General features: G+C 40.4%; 1 protein-coding gene and 1 long non-coding RNA gene across 6 annotated transcripts in view; one reads left to right on the forward strand and one right to left on the reverse strand.

Moving 5' to 3' along the window:
* ntrk2a (neurotrophic tyrosine kinase, receptor, type 2a) overlaps positions 1-21,392 on the reverse strand; it is a 112,673-nt gene that overhangs the window by 85,298 nt on the left and 5,983 nt on the right. For 2 of the 5 annotated variants that reach the window (XM_058069941.1, XM_058069940.1), the window contains exons 4-13: positions 20,695-20,763; positions 20,318-20,466; positions 10,919-11,058; positions 8,504-8,636; positions 8,300-8,371; positions 6,853-7,101; positions 6,685-6,711; positions 4,186-4,197; positions 2,825-2,862; positions 2,553-2,652 (exon numbers count right to left, since the gene is read on the reverse strand). In XM_058069941.1, coding sequence (XP_057925924.1) covers positions 2,553-2,652; positions 2,825-2,862; positions 4,186-4,197; positions 6,685-6,711; positions 6,853-7,101; positions 8,300-8,371; positions 8,504-8,636; positions 10,919-11,058; positions 20,318-20,466; positions 20,695-20,763 — 989 coding nt within the window. The remainder of the gene's footprint in view (positions 1-2,552; positions 2,653-2,824; positions 2,863-4,185; positions 4,198-6,684; positions 6,712-6,852; positions 7,102-8,299; positions 8,372-8,503; positions 8,637-10,918; positions 11,059-20,317; positions 20,467-20,694; positions 20,764-21,392) is intronic. The other 3 variants (XM_058069944.1, XM_058069945.1, XM_058069942.1) reach the window with 3 other exon arrangements.
* LOC131127745 (uncharacterized) lies at positions 1,064-20,837 on the forward strand. The gene is made up of 6 exons (XR_009129557.1): positions 1,064-1,139; positions 1,252-1,420; positions 2,542-2,711; positions 10,926-11,342; positions 11,427-11,524; positions 20,323-20,837. It is a non-coding gene; the product is annotated as an uncharacterized LOC131127745 (long non-coding RNA).

The following is a 21,392-nucleotide window of genomic DNA, read 5'->3' on the forward strand; positions in this document are numbered from 1 at the left end:
TCGAGAAGCATATCGTGCACATCGTGAGAGGCGACCTCGCGGCACCAAATGTTGTCCATTTGTTATTGATGAGCGAGGAGCACAATAATGTCACAGTTATGAATAATGCACAGAAGAACATTAGCGATCAGAGCGAGATGCTTCACACACACACGTCAGTGTCAAAACACGGTGTGTTCTTTATGTATTACGGTCTTGTGTGCATCTGCTCAAAACACACGATCTTTCTTCACGCCTACATTGTTTGTAAGCATCAACGAGAATGTATGCACTTACTGTTTACAAACACTAGCGTGAGAAAAAATAATACAAACCAAAATACAGCACCAGTCAAAAGTTTGAATGCACTCGCTCATGTTATTAAACAGATAAATGCGTGTACTCACCAAAATAACAACTGTCCTCAAATGCCCCAACTCCATTAGTTCCTTAAAGCTAACACTAGCATAGCTGTGACCAATTGACTTCCTTCATTCATTCAGACATATTAGCTCGCTAGCTTGTTACTGTGGCTATCGCTCTTAGACCGATTTAACTTTTTTTATATATATACCGACATAATTATGCACATACTGGTTAAGTTGTCACCAACTTCAAAATCATATTAGTTAAAACAAATAAAAACAGAAATTGTTTCGTCGGCATTTATTTGAAACCTTCGACAGCACAGGTCCATTGATTTGTCCAATCTTACCCAGCAACGTGTAAAAGTGAAATCTAATTGGAGAAAAGCTCCGGATTCTCATTGGATAAAAAATCCGGAAACGCCACCAAGAACCGGAAATGATGCATCCAAAGAGGGAGAGCGCCTGAATCAAGAGTCGTTTGTAAATTGGGTATTTCCCACACAAACAAAGGTATTTCATTCAAACTGAAAATCTATATTAGTTTAAACAAAGAAAAACAGAAATTATTCCGTTGGCATATTTCTGAAAACTTCGACAACACAGGTGCATTGATTTGTCCAGCCTTACCCAGCAACGCAGAAGTGAAATCTAATTGGAGAAAAACTCCGAATTCTTATTGGATAAAAATCCCGGGAACGCCACCAAGACCCGGAAATGGCACATCCAAAGAGGGAGAGCAACTGAATCAAGAGTCGTCAATTTGTAATTTAGGTATTTCCCACACACACAAAGGTATTTCATTCAAACTGAAAATCTATATTAGTTTAAACAAAAAAAACCCAGAAATTATTCAGTCTGAATATTTCTGAAAACTTCGACATCACAGGTGCATTGATTTGTCCAGCCTTACCCAGCAACGCGTAGAAGTGAAATCTAATTGGAGAAAAACTCTGAATTCTCATTGGATAAAAATCCCGGGAACGCCACCAAGACCCGGAAATGGTGCATCCAAAGAGGGAGAGCAACTGAATCAAGAGTCGTTTGTAAATTGGGTATTTCCCACACAAAGAAAGGTATTTCACTCAAACGAAAAATCTATATTTTACCAATGACGTTTATACAAAATGCTTATCTACAGGAAAAAAACATTTGTAGGCTTCTAGTTTGCCTTTTACCTATGCAAGTGCAGTGTTTATCTATTGTTTACATTATATATATTTGATGTGTGCATAACAAAGCAAAGTGTGGCACCAAAATTGCTGAGAAACCACACGATCGCAGACATTAAGGAGACAGCTATTAGGTCTTAAATATGTGTTTCCCTTCCAATATGTGTTTTCCTTCCTAGTAACCACATTTGTAACCCTGTGGTGAAAGAAGACCACAAAAAACCCAAACAAACACACACAGCATAGGCCCCATCTCATATGCCCGCCGCCTCTCAGGGGGCCTATTAATCAATCACTGCCAAAATACTTCACTTAAAACATCTAAGTGAGTCTCCTCCACACAGACAAATATATCTTGAGCATTTAAAGTGGAGGGACAGTCTTTTTGAAGCCTACAAAATAGCCCCCAATTGTTAATGTACAGAACAGGAAACATGTAAGTATTGTTATGATTAGTTGAAATAGCATAAGCAAAGCAAGCAGCGGTATTAGCCAAATCTAACATCACATTAGTTACGCTTGTAGTCTTTGCAGAGGTCACACATTTGTCAAAAAGCACATTGGATCATACAACAACACACAACCCAACTCATCAAATGCATATGTTTTAGTCGGTGCTCAGATCAACCCCAAGCATTAGTAGCAGATGTGCACATTTGCGCCAAATTAGAATGTACTTATATAAGAATTTTAATAACTTTATGTCTGCAGGGTTCTACTTGGAATTGAGAGCCGGACAAAACACGGGAGTTGAGTTGTTTAGCCGGACTGGACTGGATTCATGAACACGTTATTTGTGATTTAGTTAACCAGTTGAATGCAACCCTCTTTGTATTATTTCCTATGGGAAATAAATTCCAAATTTTGCATGACTTTGAAGTGGTATTCTACCCAAATATTTTTGTTTAGAATCTGAATTGTCCAAATTTGAGATTCCACCGTACACCGAAACATGAGAGGTGTGCGTCTTCATAAATCCGTTCCATAATCAAGTGTGAAATTGTTCTTTCCTTTTCCTCCTGAAGCACAGTCTTACCTTTGATGCCAAACTTGGAATTCCCGGCAAACTTGATAATGGCCAACATGAGCAGGAGGCCGAAGAAGGCGACGGCGGCGATTCCCACCACCACGTACACCTGCAAGAATGTGATAAAGCACCACTGAAAACACAGCAACCCGCCAATGAGGTTGACAGGTAAGGGCTGAGCTTCACAGATAAGATCTTCCTTTTCGTCAAGTCAAATGTTGATTGCGTCCGCTGCAAATTGATGGAGGTCATTGGGGAAAGGAGCGCAGGTGGAGACTTACAGCGACTCTGTCCTCTGGTGGGTCTGCAGTCGGTCCATCTGTTGATTTAGAAACAAATAGGGAGTTGTCAGGATGCATGCTGGTATAAATGCATTTACAAACATAGTAACGCTCAAGCGCAATGTACTTCAACACCACTGAAACCTTGAAAGACATAGTATTCTGATAGTAGTCCGATATGACATAATGAAAAAAATATTTTCCTCACATTTATTGTGGCAGTGGTTTGTTTTGATCTTCCAACTTTCTCCTCTTTCCCCACTCAGTTTCAAACAATAAATAAATTGGAGATTATCGAGTTAGCTTGTGAACGCGGCGACCGTCTCTACTGTCTTGATGTCCATTTTTTTTTTAATTCAAATGCCATCCGATCGACCCACATTACGTTGGAGATACTACATCCAGAAGGAACTTTCCCCGATGCTAATGTATGCGTTATTGTGTCGTATTATTGCTTACCATTACCATTTTCTACCGCTTTTTTATCACGAGGATCGCGGGGGTGCTGGAGCCTATCCCAGCTGTCTTTATATATAGACAAACAACCATTCACACTCACACTCATACCTATGGACAATTTGGAGTCGCTAATTAACCTAGCATGTTTTTGGAATGTGGGAGGAAACCGGAGTACTGAGTACCGAGGGTGGAATTGAACCCTGGTCTCCTAGCTGTGAGGTCTGCGCGCTAACCACTCGACCGCCATGCCGCACATTATTGCTTACCATGTCGACTATATTAGGTAATATGACTAAAATGGTGACTATAGGGCTGTTATATCATGCCCCCAGGCCTCTAATATAAAAACTGTTTTTAGAAGGTCATGAGACACTCGCAAGATTGGGTCGACAACATGAGATTTTAACATTAAAAGCACAATGAAAAAAAATTAAAATATGAATTTTACTACTACTAATTTAATTGAATTCTTCTACACTTCTGTGTGTATATGCTAGCGGCCCCGTCTCCGCCCACCGAGACAAAGACACTGTATGACTAACAAAAGAACTGTTGTTTTGTGGAACTACCGTATTTTCCGGACTATAAGTCGCACTGTTTTTCATAGATTGACTGTCCCTGTGACTTATACTCCAGTGCGACTTATGTATGTTTTTTCCTTTTATAATTATGCATTTTTAGCCTTGTGCAACTTATACTCCGGAGCGACTTATAGTCCAGAAAATACGGTAATATGCTAAGGTGCTGAAAATAATGCACAGTGAACTCTCGTTCTGTCTGTTTGGAAGCGAGAGACGAGGAAAACAGACACGCATACTGTACAAACTGAACATTACTATTGTTTGTTATGCTTAAATGAAGTATCCAGTAATCTAATAGCGTAAAAAGCATAATAACAGTACCTATGGGGGAGTCTGCAGCCAAGAGAATGCGATGTTAGGAAGCGGCAAGAAAGAGACAAGGAAAAACAAATCAGACTGCAAAAAAGACAACATCTTTTCTTTTCTAAACATGCATTTTACAAATCATAGTATTACCATGCATACTGTCAGAGCATCCGTAAAATACTAGTATATTGAGCCACAGAAACACAACAACAACGTGTACTAGCATGCAAACACAACATCATCAGGGTCGGACAGCATATGGGGAGGGGCGAGTGGAATCCCTAGCTGCAAGGATGTGTAAATATGCAACGCACCCTCTGCAACTTGAGAGACAAAAACAGGGAGAGAGAAGTTCTAACATGTAATTACTGACTGAAGACGGACAAGAGACATTTAAACATGGAGAACAAGTAGCGGACTGTACGAAGGACCATTCAGGCTTCACAGGAAAAAAAAAAAATCCAGGAAAAAGAGTTGTAAAGTTGCAAGAATAAAATCGTAAATTTGTATGATTTTTTTTGAAAAATTTTAAGAAATAGCTGTAACATTTGCAACTAAGTTAGCATTGTTTATTGTAAAATTACGTATTTTTACCCTTAATATTAAAACTTTATTACAATTTTTTCTCATAATACAACAACTGCATTTTTTTCTGTCATAAAATGTAAACTTGCGAGTTATTTCCCATAATTTTCCAGCTTAATTTTGTAAAAGGTTTTATTTATTTTTTATTATTACAACATAATTTACAACACTGTTAAAATGTGTTTTTTTCTCATATTACTACATTGTTATCAAATTTTTTTTCGAAACTTATTTCTCATTATTTTCCAGCTTGTTCTCGTAAAAGGTTTTATTTATTTTTTTATTATTACAACTCAGGATTTATTTCTCATAATTTGCAACACTGTTAAAATGTGTTTTTTTTCTCATTTTACTACATTGTTATCAAATTTTTCTCGAAAGAACTTGCCTAGAAATTACCCGCAAAAATGCGACTTACACTCCAGTGCGACTTATGTATGTTTATTTCAACCTAGTTATGCATTTTTGACCTTGTGCGACTTATACTCCAGTGCGACTTATGTATGTTTTTTTTTTTTCAACCTAGTTATGCATTTTTGGCCTTGTGCGACTTATACTCCAGTGTGACTTATGTATGTTTTTTTCTACCTAATTATGCATTTTTGACCTTGTGCAACTTATACTCCAGTGCGATTTATGTATGTTTTTTTCTATCTATTTATGTATTTTTGACCTTGTGCGACTTATACTCCAGTGCGACTTATGTATGTTTTTTCCTACCTAATTATGCATTTTTGACCTTGTGCGACTTATACTCCAGTGCGACTTATGTATGTTTTTTTCTACCTAATTATGCATTTTTTACCTTGTGCGACTTATACTCCAGTGCGACTTATGTATGTTTTTTTCTACGTAATTATGCATTTTTGACCTTGTGCGACTTATACTCCAGTGCGACTTATGTATGTTTTTCCTACGTAATTATGCATTTTTGACCTTGTGCGACTTATACTCCAGTGTGACTTATGTATGTTTTTTTCAACCTAGTTATGCATTTTTGGCCTTGTGCGACTTATGTATGTTTTTTTCAACCTAGTTATGCATTTTTGACCTTGTGTTACTTATACTCCAGTGCGACTTATGTATATTTTTTCGACCTAATTAGGCATTTTTGACCTTGTGCGACTTATACTCCAGTGTGACTTATGTATGTTTTTTCAACCTAGTTATGCATTTTTGGCCTTGTGCGACTTATGTATGTTTTTTTCAACCTGGTTATGCATTTTTGACCTTGTGCGACTTATACTCCAGTGCGACTTATGTATGTTTTTTTCTACCTAATTATGCATTTTTGGCCTTGTGCGACTTATACTCCAGTGCGACTTATGTATGTTTTTTTCAACCTAGTTATGCATTTTTGGCCTTGTGCGACTTATGTATGTTTTTTTCATTCTAGTTATGCATTTTTGACCTTGTGCGACTTATACTCCAGTGCGACTTATGTATGTGTTTTTCTACCTAATTATGCATTTTTGACCTTGTGCTACTTATACTCCAGTGCGACTTATGTATGTTTTTTTCCAACCTAGTTATGCATTTTTGGCCTTGTGCGTCTTATACTCCAGTGCGACTTATGTATGTTTTTTTTTACCTAATGATTTTTGGCATTGTGCGACTTATGTGTGTTTTTTTCAACCTAGTTATACATTTTTGACCTTGTGCGACTTATACTCCAGTTCGACTTATGTATGTTTTTTCTACCTAATTATGCATTTTTGACCTTGTGCGACTTATAGTCCAGAAAATACAGTACTACTACTTTTAGCACAAACAACAACTTATGGGTTTTTTGTAATTACAACTTGTGATTTTAAAAAGTTTTCCTTGTCATGTCGCAAATCAAAGGTTTTCTGTTTGATTTCATTTTGCCTAATAGTCCTTCGTCCTGGTGGACATTTCATTAGAAAACATTACAAAACTACTACTCACCGTAGTAGTATATGTCTTTCTCCGTTCCTACACACAAAGCAATAAAAGATGCAAAATAACGACTGAGCTTACATTCCATGAACACACTTTATACACCTTTATTGCCATTAGCAAAATACACAAGAGCTCTTTTGATCTGTGCAGAATTCAAAGATGTGCCATAATGACCTGTAAAGTGTGACTCCTCACCGTCCCAGGGCCTGCGCATGAAGTGGGCCTCGATTCGCTTCTGGTCTGTTCCGTATTCGTTTTTGGCCACCAGCGTGTAGAAGCCGTTGTTGAGGTGCGTGGGGCTGTCCAGCTGCAGACAGCCGTGGTACTCCCGCTCGGTGATATCGTGGATCACCGTCTGGATGAAGTTGTCCTGCGTCACTGCTTCGTCATTCAGAAACCACTGGATATCAGGTTGCGGGTTGCCTGGGACATACATAAAACATACACATGTGTATATAGTTTGCTTCTGTTATTTACACATAGACATTCTGGTTAGTACGTTAGCATATCATAACATCACCTTGATTGGACTCTCCCAAAAGTCACATGACCAGAAATATTTCAATATTGAACAAAGCAAAATTAGTTCTCAATCAGAAATCACTCCACACTCTTTATTGCTCTCTGGTTCTACTATATCTTACTTTAATTGTGTGGAAATATGGGATAATAACTATAAAAGCAATCTTCACTCGCTGAATGTACTGCAAAAAAGGTCAGTAAGGATAATTCATAATGCCGCCTACAGAGAACTTACTAATTCCTTATTTCTAATTTTTAATTTATTCCACCCACAGTCTGATTCCGGGCACACCCACTCCGCTATGATTGGTCCCACTCATTGTGTGGAAATATGGGGTAATTAAGACCAGTACTGCAAAAAAGGTCAGTAGGGATAATTCATAATGGCGCCTACAGAGAACATACTAACTCCTTATTTCTAAAATCACAAATACATAAACTTGCTGATGTAGTTCATCTTGAATGGTTTATTTGTATTTTAGGGGGTTTGTGTGTTTTCTTTAGCAATGGTCTTAAACAGCCTATTTCCCTTTCTAGATCTTCCAGAATCTGTACCTATTCCAGGTGTATTTCCTTGGATTTCCAAAACGGTCTGTTTTAATTTATTCCACCCACAGCCTCATTCCGGGTACACCCACTAGGCTATGATTGGTCCCACTCATTGTGTGGAAATATGAGGTAATTAAGACCAGTACTGCAAAAAAGGTCAGTAAGGATAATTCATAATGCCGCCTCCAGAGAACATACTAACTCCTTATTTCTAAAATCACAAATACTTCAACTTGCTGATATAGTTCATCTTCAAACAGCTAAAATAATGCATAAGGCTAAAAATAACCAATTAGCTAAAAATGTCATCCAAAAATAAAAAAATATATATTAGGAAAGCAGGAAGTGAACAAATGTAACAGTTACTGATTGTAAAAGTACCAGATGGAGGGGTAGGATTTAATAAGCTTTGCTTCTTCCTACTCCTTTTGGACATGTGGAACCGGGAACTGATTATGTGATGCATTCAATTGTAATCTGATGTATGTTCAAATGAAATAAAACCATTACCATTATCATTACTAGGCTTTAATACTAATTGCCATCTTACCTGCGACACTAAAGGGGATGCACCAGTGGTGGTCTGGGATGGCGTCACTCAGTTTGGTGATATTTGGAGGAACTGAGTGGATAAGCAAAAAAAAAAAAAAATGTTAATACAAGTAGTGAAGCAATAACAGCATACAAAGAAAGCATGTCCCCTCCAACTCCTGCCTGAAAGACTTCAATCTAATTGGATTTAGCGACAACGTACATAGAATGTCTAACACGATGGAGGACTCCTTCTCGCCGACAATGTTCTCTGCGGTGCAGCTGATCTTGCTGTTGTGGTCCAACGACGACAAGTTGGACAGTCGCAGTACGGAAATCTGACCCGACCTGGCGATCTGAGAGAAAACAGACATGACCGTGCGTCAGCAGCCAGATATCGAAGTGGGAAGAAATTAGAAATGCATTCAATTTTTTTGGACATACAGTAAACCTCGGATATATCGGACTCGTATATATCGGAAATTCGCTCACAACGGACAGATAAAAAAGAACCGATTTTTCTGTAATGCATTTCCAATAAAAAATCATTGCATATATCGGATTTTTTATAACGGATTTCGCCTATTTCGGACAAAATCTCCAGTCCCGTTCCAATGCATTTCCATTAAATTTCCCTCGCATATATCGGATGGCCGCATCGTGGCGCTCCGATTCGCCGAATCGTGACAGGCCGCTATACGACGTCATTTGCAGCGTTTGCAGCGTTGCCTGCACGTCCAGGTACATTGGAAACATAGTCAAGGAAGTGCCTTTTTATAACGGATAAAATCCGATTTACGCATATACCGGATATAAATCCGATATATGCGTAAAACGGACATTTTCCGGTATACGCATATAACGGATTTCGCTTATACCGGACAAAACCAGTGGGAACAATTGAATCCGATATATCCGAGGTTTACTGTATTTGTATTCATTTACTGACTCCAAGTTTCCAAATTGTATAGTAATATTCAGTAGCATAGCTCATAAAACATTAGCATAACTAACTGATATTACTTAGACAAGCTTCCAAGTATTTTGTTACTTTAAACTGCGTTCCTGTTAATAATATACATTAACTCAAATGTATTGATATTTTGATCTGGTATCAATATTTCAGTATCCAATGAAAGTAGGGGAGTGACTGGCAAGGTGTACGGCGAGAGAATTGTGTTTGATTCCGAGACTGAAGAAGACGACTTTAGTGGGTTTAGCTTCCAGCAGGAGGACGAGGACAGCGATGATTGACTTTTCTGGTGCACACACACACTCTTTGGCACTGTTTGGAAATGTAACAAAGTTCAATTTCTGGTTCTATGGTTATCATCACTCAGTTGTGATTCTCCTGAACTGGTCTCTTTTTATTAAGGGGTGTAAGAAAATATCCTTTCAACGATATATCGCGATACGGCGGTCGAGTGGTTAGCGCGCAGACCTCACAGCTAGGAGACCAGCGTTCAATTCCACCCTCAGCCATCTCCTGTGTGGAGTTTGCATGTTCTCGCTCCGGAGTATAAGTTGCACAAGGCTAAAAATGCATAATTATGAAGGAAAAAACATACATAAGTCGAACTGGAGTTTAAGTCGCAGGAACAGCCAAAATATACGGTAGTTCCACAAAACAACAGTTAGTCATACAGTCTCTTTGTCTCGGTGGGCATAGGCGGGGCCGCTAGCATATACAGACAGAAGTGTAGAAGAGTTCAATTAAATTAGTAGATTGCAATAGTCATAAAAATCTCATGTCGTCGACCCAATCTCATGAGTGTCTCATGACACTCCAATAGACCTTCTAAAAACAGTTTTTATATTAGAGCCCTGGGGGCATGATATAACAGCCCTATAGTCACCATTATAGTCATATTACCTAATATAGTCGACATGGAAAGCAATAATGTGCGGCACGGCGGTCGAGTGGTTAGCGCGCAGACCTCACAGCTCGGAGACCAGGGTTCAATTCCACCCTCAGCCACCCTTTCTCCGGGTACTCCGGTTTCCTCCCACATTCCAAAAACATGCTAGGTTAATTAGCGACTCCAAATTATCCATAGGTAGGAAGGTCCTTTTGTATACTACAAAAGTAGTACTATGATATTGCAGGTATTTTTTTTTTCAAATTGATATTACTATTTTGTTAAATAAAGCTTATTTCAAGCATCCTAAAAGGACTTTTTACTGATGTTAGTTACTTTGTTCAACAAAAAGCTAATAGAATGTGAACATTTGAGCAGGATCTTGAGACATAATTTAATTAATTTGTTTTTTTATGTTTTTTTTTTTTGATAATTTTAAAGCTGGATGTTAAAACTTATTTATCCGAATGCTACACTTTAAGTTTTTACAGAGGAAAGTTTGTGATACAGCATAACATACTTTTCTAATGGAATAAAAATATGTTTAGTAAGTGCATATTGCTGGTGTAATTCAGTTTTTCCAGGAAATAATCTTAAACTACAAGAAAAACGAAAAAAATATCGCCTTGTTGACAATATCGAGATACATCGTATGTGCCAATACACCCCCCTACTTTTTATTTAGAATTTTTTGACTTTGTAACCATATTTTTCTAACTGACTTTGACTTTGTAAACTATACAATTGAATTGTGTGTGTATGTGAAAGAGACATGTGACCTCGTAGGTGGTAACCAGTGCCATGTTCCAGAAGAGGTCTGGTGAGGGCACCCCTGAGGTCACACAGGACAGCTGCACGTTGGATCCCTCCATGACGGTCACTTTAGGCTCTGGCGGGCTCAGCGTCGCCATGGGAAGCTCTGCAGCAAAACACCAGGAAGACAAAGAAGGCGATGATGGAGTTAGACACACACACACACACACACAATCAAAGAAACCTTGGATTCAGAATGCTGCCCCCTTTCCTTTCAAGTGTGCACACTCACCCACGGTCCACACACACACAAAGACAAACAGAGAAGTGGTTACGCTCATTACTGATGCATGCCGACTCCTAAACTGATTGGTCACAGCCAGAATCTTCTTTCAGTGAGTGTATGCTAACCAGGAGGACGACAATTGGACTCATCAAATAAGGCAAAAGGTGAAAAATAATGCAAAATAGACGCCTATCAGCCTTTTTATGAGCACTAAATATGACAAAAATCTATCTTGTTTTCCTCCACAGTCAAGTGTTAAAGTTCCAGGCAGGCTTCTCTACACTTCTGAAAATAAAACCCGAAGCTCTGCCAAGTATCCCATCCATCAGGCACAGACATGGAAGTGGTAAGTTTCATCACTTGTTTTTTTTCTTCAGCAAATAGTTAGCATGGAGCTGCACGGTGGTCTAGTGGTTAGCGTGGAGACCTCACAGCTAGGAGACCCGAGTTCAATCCCAGCCTCAGTCATCTCTGTGAGGAGTTTACATGTTCTCCCCGTGCATGCGTGTACTCCAGTTTTTCTCCCAGATTCCAAAAACATGCTAGGTTAATTAGCGACTCCAAATTGTCCATAGGTATGAATGTGAGTGTGAATGGTTGTTTGTCTATATGTGCCCTGTGATTGGCTGGCCACCAGTCCAGTGTGTACCCGGCTTCTCGCCTGAAGACAGCTGGGATAGGCTCCAGCACCCCCGTGGAAAAGCAGTAGAAAATTAATTAATGAAAATTGGAGGCTGCCGCACGGTGCCCGAGTGGTTAGCATGTTGGTCACAAAATCAGGAGATCAGGAAGACTTGGGTTTGAATCTCCGCCTGGGCATCTCTGTGTGGAGTTTGCATGTTTTCTCCGGGTTCTCCGGTTTCCTCCCACATTCCAAAAACATGCTAGGTTAATTAGCGACTCCAAATTGTCCATAGTTATGAATGTGAGTGTGAATGGTTGTTTGTCTATATGTGCCCTGTGATTGGCTGGCCACCAGTCCAGTGTGTACCCGGCCTCTCGCCTGAAGACAGCTGGGATAGGCTCCAGCACCCCCGTGGAAAAGCAGTAGAAAATTAATTAATGAAAATTGGAGGCTGCCGCACGGTGCCCGAGTGGTTAGCATGTTGGTCACAAAATCAGGAGATCAGGAAGACTTGGGTTTGAATCTCCGCCTGGGCATCTCTGTGTGGAGTTTGCATGTTTTCTCCGGGTTCTCGGGTTTCCTCCCACATTCCAAAAACATGCTAGGTTAATTAGCGACTCCAAATTGTCCATAGGTATGAATGTGAGTGTGAATGGTTGTTTGTCTATATGTGCCCTGTGATTGGCTGGCCACCAGTCCAGGGTGTGCCCCGCCTCTCGCCCAAAAACAGCTGGGATAGGCTCCAGCACCCCCGCGACCCTCGTGAGGAAAAAGAGGTAGAAAATGAATGTGAGTGTGAATGGTTGTTTGTCTATATGTGCCCAGTGATTGGCTGGCCACCAGTCCAGTGTGTACCCAATCTCTCGCCCGAAGACAGCTGGGATAGGCTCCAGCACCCCTCGTGAGGATAGGCACTTCTTTATTCTACTTTCTTCACTCTGCAAATGGCCCGGTTTCAGCAAAACATCAACAGATCTGTCATTATTTTGTCAATATTAAAAAAAATACATAATAATAATCATAGTACTGCAATTATTCCGAATAGAAAATAAAAAATGGGAATCACTCTATCAAGGATAAACATTGAGATCTCCTTCTCAGTGTCTTGTGAAGATCCTAATCAGTTAATGGATTAAGCAGCTATGTCTCTGCATTGTGAGTTATTCTAATGACGGACCAAATAAATCCAAATAATCCCAAATAGTCCTCTCGGGCCCTAAAACAGGCAGCCAGAGGAGATGTTGACAGCAATGCAGATTAAACCTGGACTGATTTCTTATCACCCGCTTCTTGTTCTTCTTCCACCTCCTTGTGTCCGTCAGCCTGTCACTGGGGCAACCCACTTATCACCACGGCAACCCGTTCGATCACAGTCTGGAGACGCTAAAAGACAACGGCTTCAGTGGTGACACGGGGGTGTGGGGTGGCGGGGGGGTGGGGGGGTCAGCTGCCAATGCCAGATTGAAGCACATCCTTCCACAGGCAACCCAGTGTGTTGTCATCACAACACAACACCAAAGAAACATGATGTGACATGACAATTATGGACGGTGGTTGGTTATACACAACACTTCCACGCTCAGCTTCGCTGGCGAAACCAGCCGTGACATTTAGTGATTGTAATCCCTGCATGGGACGTGATCGCAAGGAAGGAAGGAATAGCTAATTAGCATGGCAGCACAAGCCTCCATTTTGGCTCACTTACAGCCCACCTGCAGCCTGTTGTGAACATCTGGAAAATGGTAACACAGCAACTACACCAGGGGTCTCAAACACGCGGCCCGCAGGCCAAATGTGGCCCGCAGGACACTAGTTTGAGGCCCCCGCCTTAATATGAAAGTTTAATGTTAGTGCAATGTTGTATGGTATCATGTACCCGGAAAAAAATTATTACGTTCATGTTAAAGGTTAAATAACTGTTAATAGTTATCCTCCCTGTCCGTGTGGAAGTGGTAAGTTTTTGGCTATTTAAGTTTAAAGGAAATAACTTGAAGGCTACCGTTTAGGTCGCTAGCTCTCTAGTTTGCGAGTTAGCATGTGGCAAAAAAATATAATACAAACAAATCTCATGTTTCAAGATGGCGCCGTCCGAGTGCAAGCTAGTTACGACAGCTCAGTGTCTCCTGCGGCGTTTTTACTGTTTAATAGTCCTTTATTTATTACTTCCTGATTGTTTTGTGCCGTACCGGCCCCTTAAGAAAGTGTGCAGCTATCGATGTCCATCTTATTATGTTTGTAACTTGCCGCTTGCGCCATTGTTGACACATTCCGGAGAAGCTGTTAGCATCTCTTCGCTACGTCGAATGATCGGATATGGATATCCCCGCGGAAATATGGAAGAGGAGAGGCTACATAGCAGGAATGAACAGCGAAAAAGACAGTATAAAGGTCTTGTCAACCGGCAAAAAGCTTTTATGTGCATTTACCGTTTGGACTTTAATAAATAATTTAAAAAAAACGAGTTTGAAACACACCATCTGGTTTTAGTAAAAGTCATTACTGTTCAAACTTAACAATCCAATCAAACCTCCTCGGCTTTGTGAGACGCTAATAATGTTCCCGTCTATCATTGCACCTCCTGCTGTTGTCTTTCCTTTTATGAATGATAGAAATCCTGTGTTGCCATAATGCGTGTTATTACGCCATTTGCCTACCCTGCTGTTTAATTGACTTTTATTCAACCCCAGCAGACTTTGCATGCAACGGCAGGGAATAAATATAGGAATAAATATAGGAATAAATATATGAATCCCCTCTCCGGCCCGCAGACACCGCAGCCATCTGGTCTCTTTAGTGGCTTTGTTGTGCTATTTACTGCTTACATCTGCGCCTATAGTGCAGTGTACACAACATAGAGGACGACTTGGCCATTTCTTCCTAAGGATTGTTCGTTCATGGTTCTTTCAGTATTTCAGCAGAGCGCTCGTGTGATTTAAAGGATCTTTGATTCCCGTTTTTTGCAGTAAGGCTTTAAACCAGACTGCTCTTGACTAGTGTTGTTCCTGTATTGTCTTTCAAAAAAAGCAGACAGCTCCTGTTATGTAGAGGATCTTTGATTAACATTTTTTTTGCAGTAGAGCACTCCTGTTACATAGAGGATCTTTGACTAGTGTTGCTGTTTCAAAATAGCAGTGCTCCTTCCATATATATATATATAAATGATCTTTGAGTTGCCGTAGGTTTTTTGGTGTAAGTTCTTAAGTCTTTCTGACATATAGAGGATCTTTGATAAGCATCTTTGCAGTCTGGCTTTAAAAACAGTAGAGCATTCTTGTCACGTAGAGGATCTTTGATTACAGTTTTTGCAGTAGGGCTTTAAACTAGACTGCTCTTGACTAGTGTTGTTCCTGTATTGTCTTTCAAAAAAAGCAGACAGCTCCTGTTATGTAGAGGATCTTTGATTAACATTTTTTTTTGCAGTAGAGCTGACCACCCCTGTCACATAGAGGATCTTTGACTAGTGTTGCTGTTGTATGTCTTTCATACAACAAGGTTTTTTGGCGTAAGTTCTTAAGTGTTTCTGACATATAGAGGATCTTTGATAAGCGTCTTTGCAGTCTGGCTTTAAAAACAGTAGAGCACTCTTGTCACGTAGAGGATCTTTGATTACAGTTTTTGCAGTATGGCTTTAAACCAGACTGCTAGTGTTGTTGCTGAATGTCTTTCCAAAAAAGCAGACAGCTCCGGTTATGTAGAGGATCTTTGATTAACATTTTTTTTGCAGTAGAGCTGACCACTCCTGTCACATAGAGGATCTTTGACTAGTGTTGCTGTTGTATGTCTTTCATACAACAAGGTTTTTGGCGTAAGTTCTTAAGTGTTTCTGACATATAGAGGATCTTTGATAAGCGTCTTTGCAGTCGGGCTTTAAAAACAGCAGAGCACTCTTGTCACGTAGAGGATCTTTGATGACAGTTTTGCAGTAGGGCTTTAAACCAGACTGCTAGTGTTGCTGAATGTCTTTCAAAAAAGCAGACAGCTCCTGTTATGTAGAGGATCTCTGATTAACATTTTTTGCAGTAGAGCTTTAAAAACAGCAGAGCACTCCTGTCACATAGAGGATCTTTGACTAGTGTTGCTGTTTCAAAATAGCAGAGCGCTCCTTCCATATATATATAAATGATCTTTGAGTTGCCGTAGGTTTTTTGGCGTAAGTTCTTAAGTGCTTCTGACATATAGAGGATCTTTGGTTAGCATTTTTGCTGTTGATACTTATATTGATATAACAGCAGAGCTCTCTTGTCATGTAGAGGATCTTTGATTACAGTTTTTGCAGTAATGCTTTATACCAGTAGGGTCCTCCTGACTCTTTGATTAGCGTTTTAACGTTTTGTTTTGTTTTGTTTTTTGTTTTTTTTGCAGTTGGTCCAGTGGAACACTTCTGTCATGTGAAGGATCTTTGATTCATGTTTTTTGCAATAGTGCCTTAAAAACCGCACAACACTCGTGCTTTTTACGGATTGATCTTGTAAGCCAATAGAGCGCTGTGGACATATACAGGATCTTTGATTAGGTTTTTTTTTTGTAGTAGGTTTTTAAATCCAGCAGTGTGTCCCTGGCATATAGAGGATCTTTGACCACTGTTGCTGTATGTATAATAGAGGATCTTTGACTGGTGTTGTTGCTATTTTTAAAAAACAACAGAGCATGTTTGTTATATAGGGGATCTTTGATTAGCATTTTTTTTTTTTTTTGCAGTCAATCCGTTTTGCAGTATTGGTTTAAAAACAGCAGAGCACTTTTTTGCAGTATTGGTTTAAAAACAGCAAGAGTACTCCTGACATATAGAAGATCTTTGATAAGTGTTTATGGAGCAGGTATTTAAAGGCAGCAGAGTGGCCCAGACATTTAAACAATCTTTATTGTTGATCCTGTATATGTACATATATAGAGGATCTTTGATTAGTGTTTTTTTTTTTTATTTCTTTTTTTTTTTGCAGCTAGTCCTTCAAACAGCAGAAGGACTTTTGCAGCCGTGCTTTAAAAACAGCAGAACGCTCATACGTATCATATAAAGTATCTTTGATGTTTTTGCAGCAGGTCGTTAAAAACATTTTGATGTTCGACATGAAAGGTCTTAGAAACTTGATGAAATTAAGTAGGATTGGAATCAGGAAAGTTGAATGAAATGGTGTTCAGGTTTTGGGCCTGATGAGAGACTCGTGTTGCCATGATGAGTGGCATGCTCGGTAATTGCCTCGGGGCAGTCGGGACGCAAAGAACACAAACAATACGTTAGCCCGCAGGAAGCTAATGGTGTCATTGATAATTCCTATTGATCCACTCACTCCGCCTCTTCTCCATTAGCGGAGGATATTTGTGCATTCACACTCTTAAAAGTGGGATGGAGGCCCTGGAGAGGAGGACCGGGACCCCCCTCCCTTTGACTGAGTGACATATGAAGAGGCAGGCACTGTCTGGGTCGGGGGTCAGGGTGGCAAACAATGCCCCCCGGGCTGTCAGCGATACACTCAGAACAACTTGAAACGTCCAGCTGGACTGTTGGCCTGTGGTTAGTCACGGTGTGTTCGTCTACGGTCTTTCTCAATGTCAGTCTGTCCACATCAGTCGGTGACGTGAGGACGCCACCCGCGCCGGCCATGCCCTCCAGGCCTTCACCCATCACACACATATGTTTCACTTTGTGGACACTTTGCTGCTGCGGGACACGGACAAGCTGGTACCATGCAAGTGAAATAAGCTGCACAATAGGAGACAGGAAAAGTTGTTTGTACAATTTGGAGTCGCCAATGAACCTAGCATGTTTTTGGAATGTGGGAGGAAACCGGAGTACCCGGAGAAAACCCACGCATGCACGGGGAGAACATGCAAACTCCACACAGAGATGGCCGAGAGTGGGATTGAACTCGGGTCTCCTAGCTGTGAGGCGCTAACCACTTGGCGTCCTAGATCCCCCACACCCAAAATGACTCCTATATTTATTTTATGTACATGTTTACATCGCTAATTTTAGAACGCTAGCAATGCTAACATTAGCATGCAAACACATAGCATCACAGTGCCAAGTGTTTATATCTGTGTCTAGCTATAAACAAAATGTATAAAAATGCTACTATGCTACTGTTAGCATGCTAGCAACGCTGAAGTGCCAAAATTAGCATGCTAACAACAAGCATGATAGTGATACGTCTTTAAATATCTACTTATGAAAATGGCTAAAAATGCTACTATAACAATGTTAACATGCTAGCAATACTAACATTAGCATGCCAACACCGAGGATAATAGTGGTAAGTATTCATTCATTTTCTACTGCTTTTCCTCACAGGGGTCGGGGGTGCTGGAGCCTATCCCGGCTGTCTTCGGGCGAGTGGCGGGGGTACACCCTGGACTGGTGGCCAGCCAATCACAGGGCACATATAGACAAACAACCATTCACACTCACATTCATACCTATGGACAATTTGGAGTCGCCAATTAACCTAGCATGTTTTTGGAATGTGGGAGGAAACCGGAGTACCCGGAGAAAACCCACGCATCCACGAGGAGAACATGCAAACTCCACACAGAGATGGCCGAGGGTGGAATTGAACCCTGGTCTCCTAGCTGTGAGGTCTGCTCACTAACCACTAGACCGCCGTGCCACCTGTTATGTTATGTTATGTTATGTAATCAAATAGAAAATAACATACCTGGAATATTTACATAGACAGTGGTTTAAAATAAAAATATCAAATCCACAAGCGCTAGCAAGCCGAGCGTATCATTATTTACAAGACAAGTGAGTCTAATGTCAACTTAAGCAGCGGGTTGGTCATCCACAGACCACAAGCGTTTTCCTGTGGAAGTGCTTATCAAGCTCAAATATGTACAATATAAACGTCAGCATTTCATTTATACAGCATGAATTTTTCATCAACGGCTCTATTTTGGACCCGCTCCTGTTCATAAACGGGGTCGTGTTGCAGCGGGGCCAGGTCAATGTGGATTGGATGGGGCGCAAGTGTAAATATGGAAACCTCAAAAGTCAAACAATGTGCTCGGGGGTGGGCGGGGGTGAGCGAGGTGTGGATTTGTCATATTTCATATTTCTGTGCTTCACTGCAGTTAAGTTCAGTCTGTAGAGTACCGATAAATACATTAATATCAGTTTCTCAATAGCATTTCAAATGGGGGAGGGGGGGGCGTATCCCCCAATGGGGGTAGGACAGAAAATAACTGAGAACCACAGCATTAAAGGGGACCCATCATGCTCATTTTCGGCCCATTTTAGAGCGTTGTGGACTCCTGTAGAGCAGCGACACACTATAACCCGCACAGAAAGCTTTCTAGATCTTCCAGCATCTGCGCCCATCTTTGGACTTTGAGCATCTTTGGACAAATGTTTTTTGCAGTACTTTTTTTGCATTAATAGAGCATTAATAGATCTTAAGACTAGTGTAGCATATTGTTTCAGTTTTAGTGACTTCATTTGCAGGGCAGTCGAGTGGTTAGTGCGCAGACCTCACAGCTAGGAGACCAGGGTTCAATTCCACCCTCGGCCATCTCTGTGTGGAGTTTGCATGTTCACCCCGTGCATGCGTGGGTTTTCTCCGGGTATTCCGGTTTCCTCCCACATTCCAAAAACATGCTAGGTTAATTGGCGACTCCAAATTGTCCATAGGTATGAATGTGAGTGTGAATGGTTGTTTGTCTATATGTGCCCTGTGATTGGCTGGCCACCAGTCCAGGGTGTACCCCGCCTTTTGCCCAAAGACAGCTGGGATAGGCTCCAGCACCCCCGCGACCCTTATTGTTTCTGTTTTAGTGACTTCATTTGCATGTCGGCCAAGTGGTTAGCGCCTCACAGCTAGGAGACCCGAGTTCAATCCCACTCTCGGCCATCTCTGTGTGGAGTTTGCATGTTCTCCCCGTGCATGCGTGGGTTTTCTCCGGGTACTCCGGTTTCCTCCCACATTCCAAAAACATGCTAGGTTAATTAGCGACTCCAAATTGTCCATAGGTATGAATGTGAGCGTGAATGGTTGTTTGTCTATCTGTGCCTTGTGATTGGCTGGCCACCAGTCCAGCTGGGATAGGCTCCAGCACCCCCCACGACCCTCGTGAGGAAAAGCGGTAGAAAATGAATGAGAAGGTACGACGGCTGCACGGCGGTCAAGTGGTTAGTGAGCAGACCTCACAGCTAGGAGGCTGGAGTTCAATCCCACTCTCGGCCATCTCTGTGTGGAGTTTGCATGTTCTCCCCGTGCATGCGTGGGTTTTCTCCGGGTATTCCGGTTTCTTCTCACATTCCAAAAACATGCTAGGTTAATTAGCGACTCCAAATTGTCCATCGGTATGAATGTGAGTGTGAATGGTTGTTTGTCTATATGTGCTCTGTGATTGGCTGGCGACCAGTCCTTTCGCCCAAAGACAGTAATAAAGTAGAGTGGAGGAGTATGTTTGGGATTGTTTAGCTCGGTGGAGGTCTACACTCCTTTCAGTACCTAATATTGTGTCCGGCCAGTTAGTGTAACAATGTGTGTGTGTGTGTGTGTGTGTGTGTGTCCTTACCACAGTTGGAGAGTCTCAATCGGGACAGCAGGTTGCGTGCTCCTCCATCCTCAATGCAGCGCAGCTCCTGAGTGTCTGCTTCTTCTCCCAGCCACAGCTTGATCCACATGTTCTCACAGGAGCAGCGCAGAGGGTTTCCCGTCAAGATCCTGCACACACACACACACACACACACACAGTTATTGCAGACGGTCAAGGACAGTGAGAACCAGAGCAACAATGGACTACAAAGTTTAGTTTCTATGCAGGTTAAACTAGGGAAAGACAATGGAAATAGACATTGGAAAATAAGCCTTATTTTTATCAGTGAAATGAATAGTTTTGTCACTTTGATATGTTGTAAGAATGCGAAGAAAACTACAGGTAAGTCAACTCACAGGTAAGAGATGTTGAGGTGTCTGAATATCGTCCAGGAGAGCGACGACAGGTTGTTATCTTTCAGATTCCTGCAAGACAAATATTTGAATTAAGGTGTATTGTTTTTTCTTGAAATTGTAGTCATCATAAAAATAAAAATAAATTAATAAAAATAAAAATAAATTAATAAAAAATTAATAAAAATAAAAATAAATTAATAAAAATAAATTAATAAAAATAAACTAATAAAAATAAATTTATAAAAATAATTTATTTTTATTTTTCTTAATTTATTTTTATTTTTCTTAATTTATTTTTAAGAAAAAAAAATAAAAAAAATAAATGAATACAAATAAAAATAAATTAAGAAAAATAAATAATTACAAAAAATTAAAAAAGGCAGGTTTGAACTCAAACTCCTGACTGTGTGGCTATGGTACACATTATGTCATTGTATGGTCATATCACTTCGTACTTCGGTACGTAATAAAAAAAAATATATAAAAAAAACTTAAACTATATTATGAAAGCAGGAAGTGAACAAATGTAACAGTTACTGATTGTAAAAGTACCACATGGAGGGGTAGAATTTAATAAGCTTTGCTTCTTCCTACTCCTTTTGGACATGTGGAACTGGGAACTGATTATGTGATGCATTCACTTGTAATCTGATGCATGTTCAAATGAAATGAAACCATTACCATAAAATGTTTTTAAC

This window comes from Doryrhamphus excisus, chromosome 4 (genome assembly GCF_030265055.1).
Source record: "Doryrhamphus excisus isolate RoL2022-K1 chromosome 4, RoL_Dexc_1.0, whole genome shotgun sequence".
In the NCBI taxonomy this organism is placed as follows: domain Eukaryota; kingdom Metazoa; phylum Chordata; class Actinopteri; order Syngnathiformes; family Syngnathidae; genus Doryrhamphus; species Doryrhamphus excisus.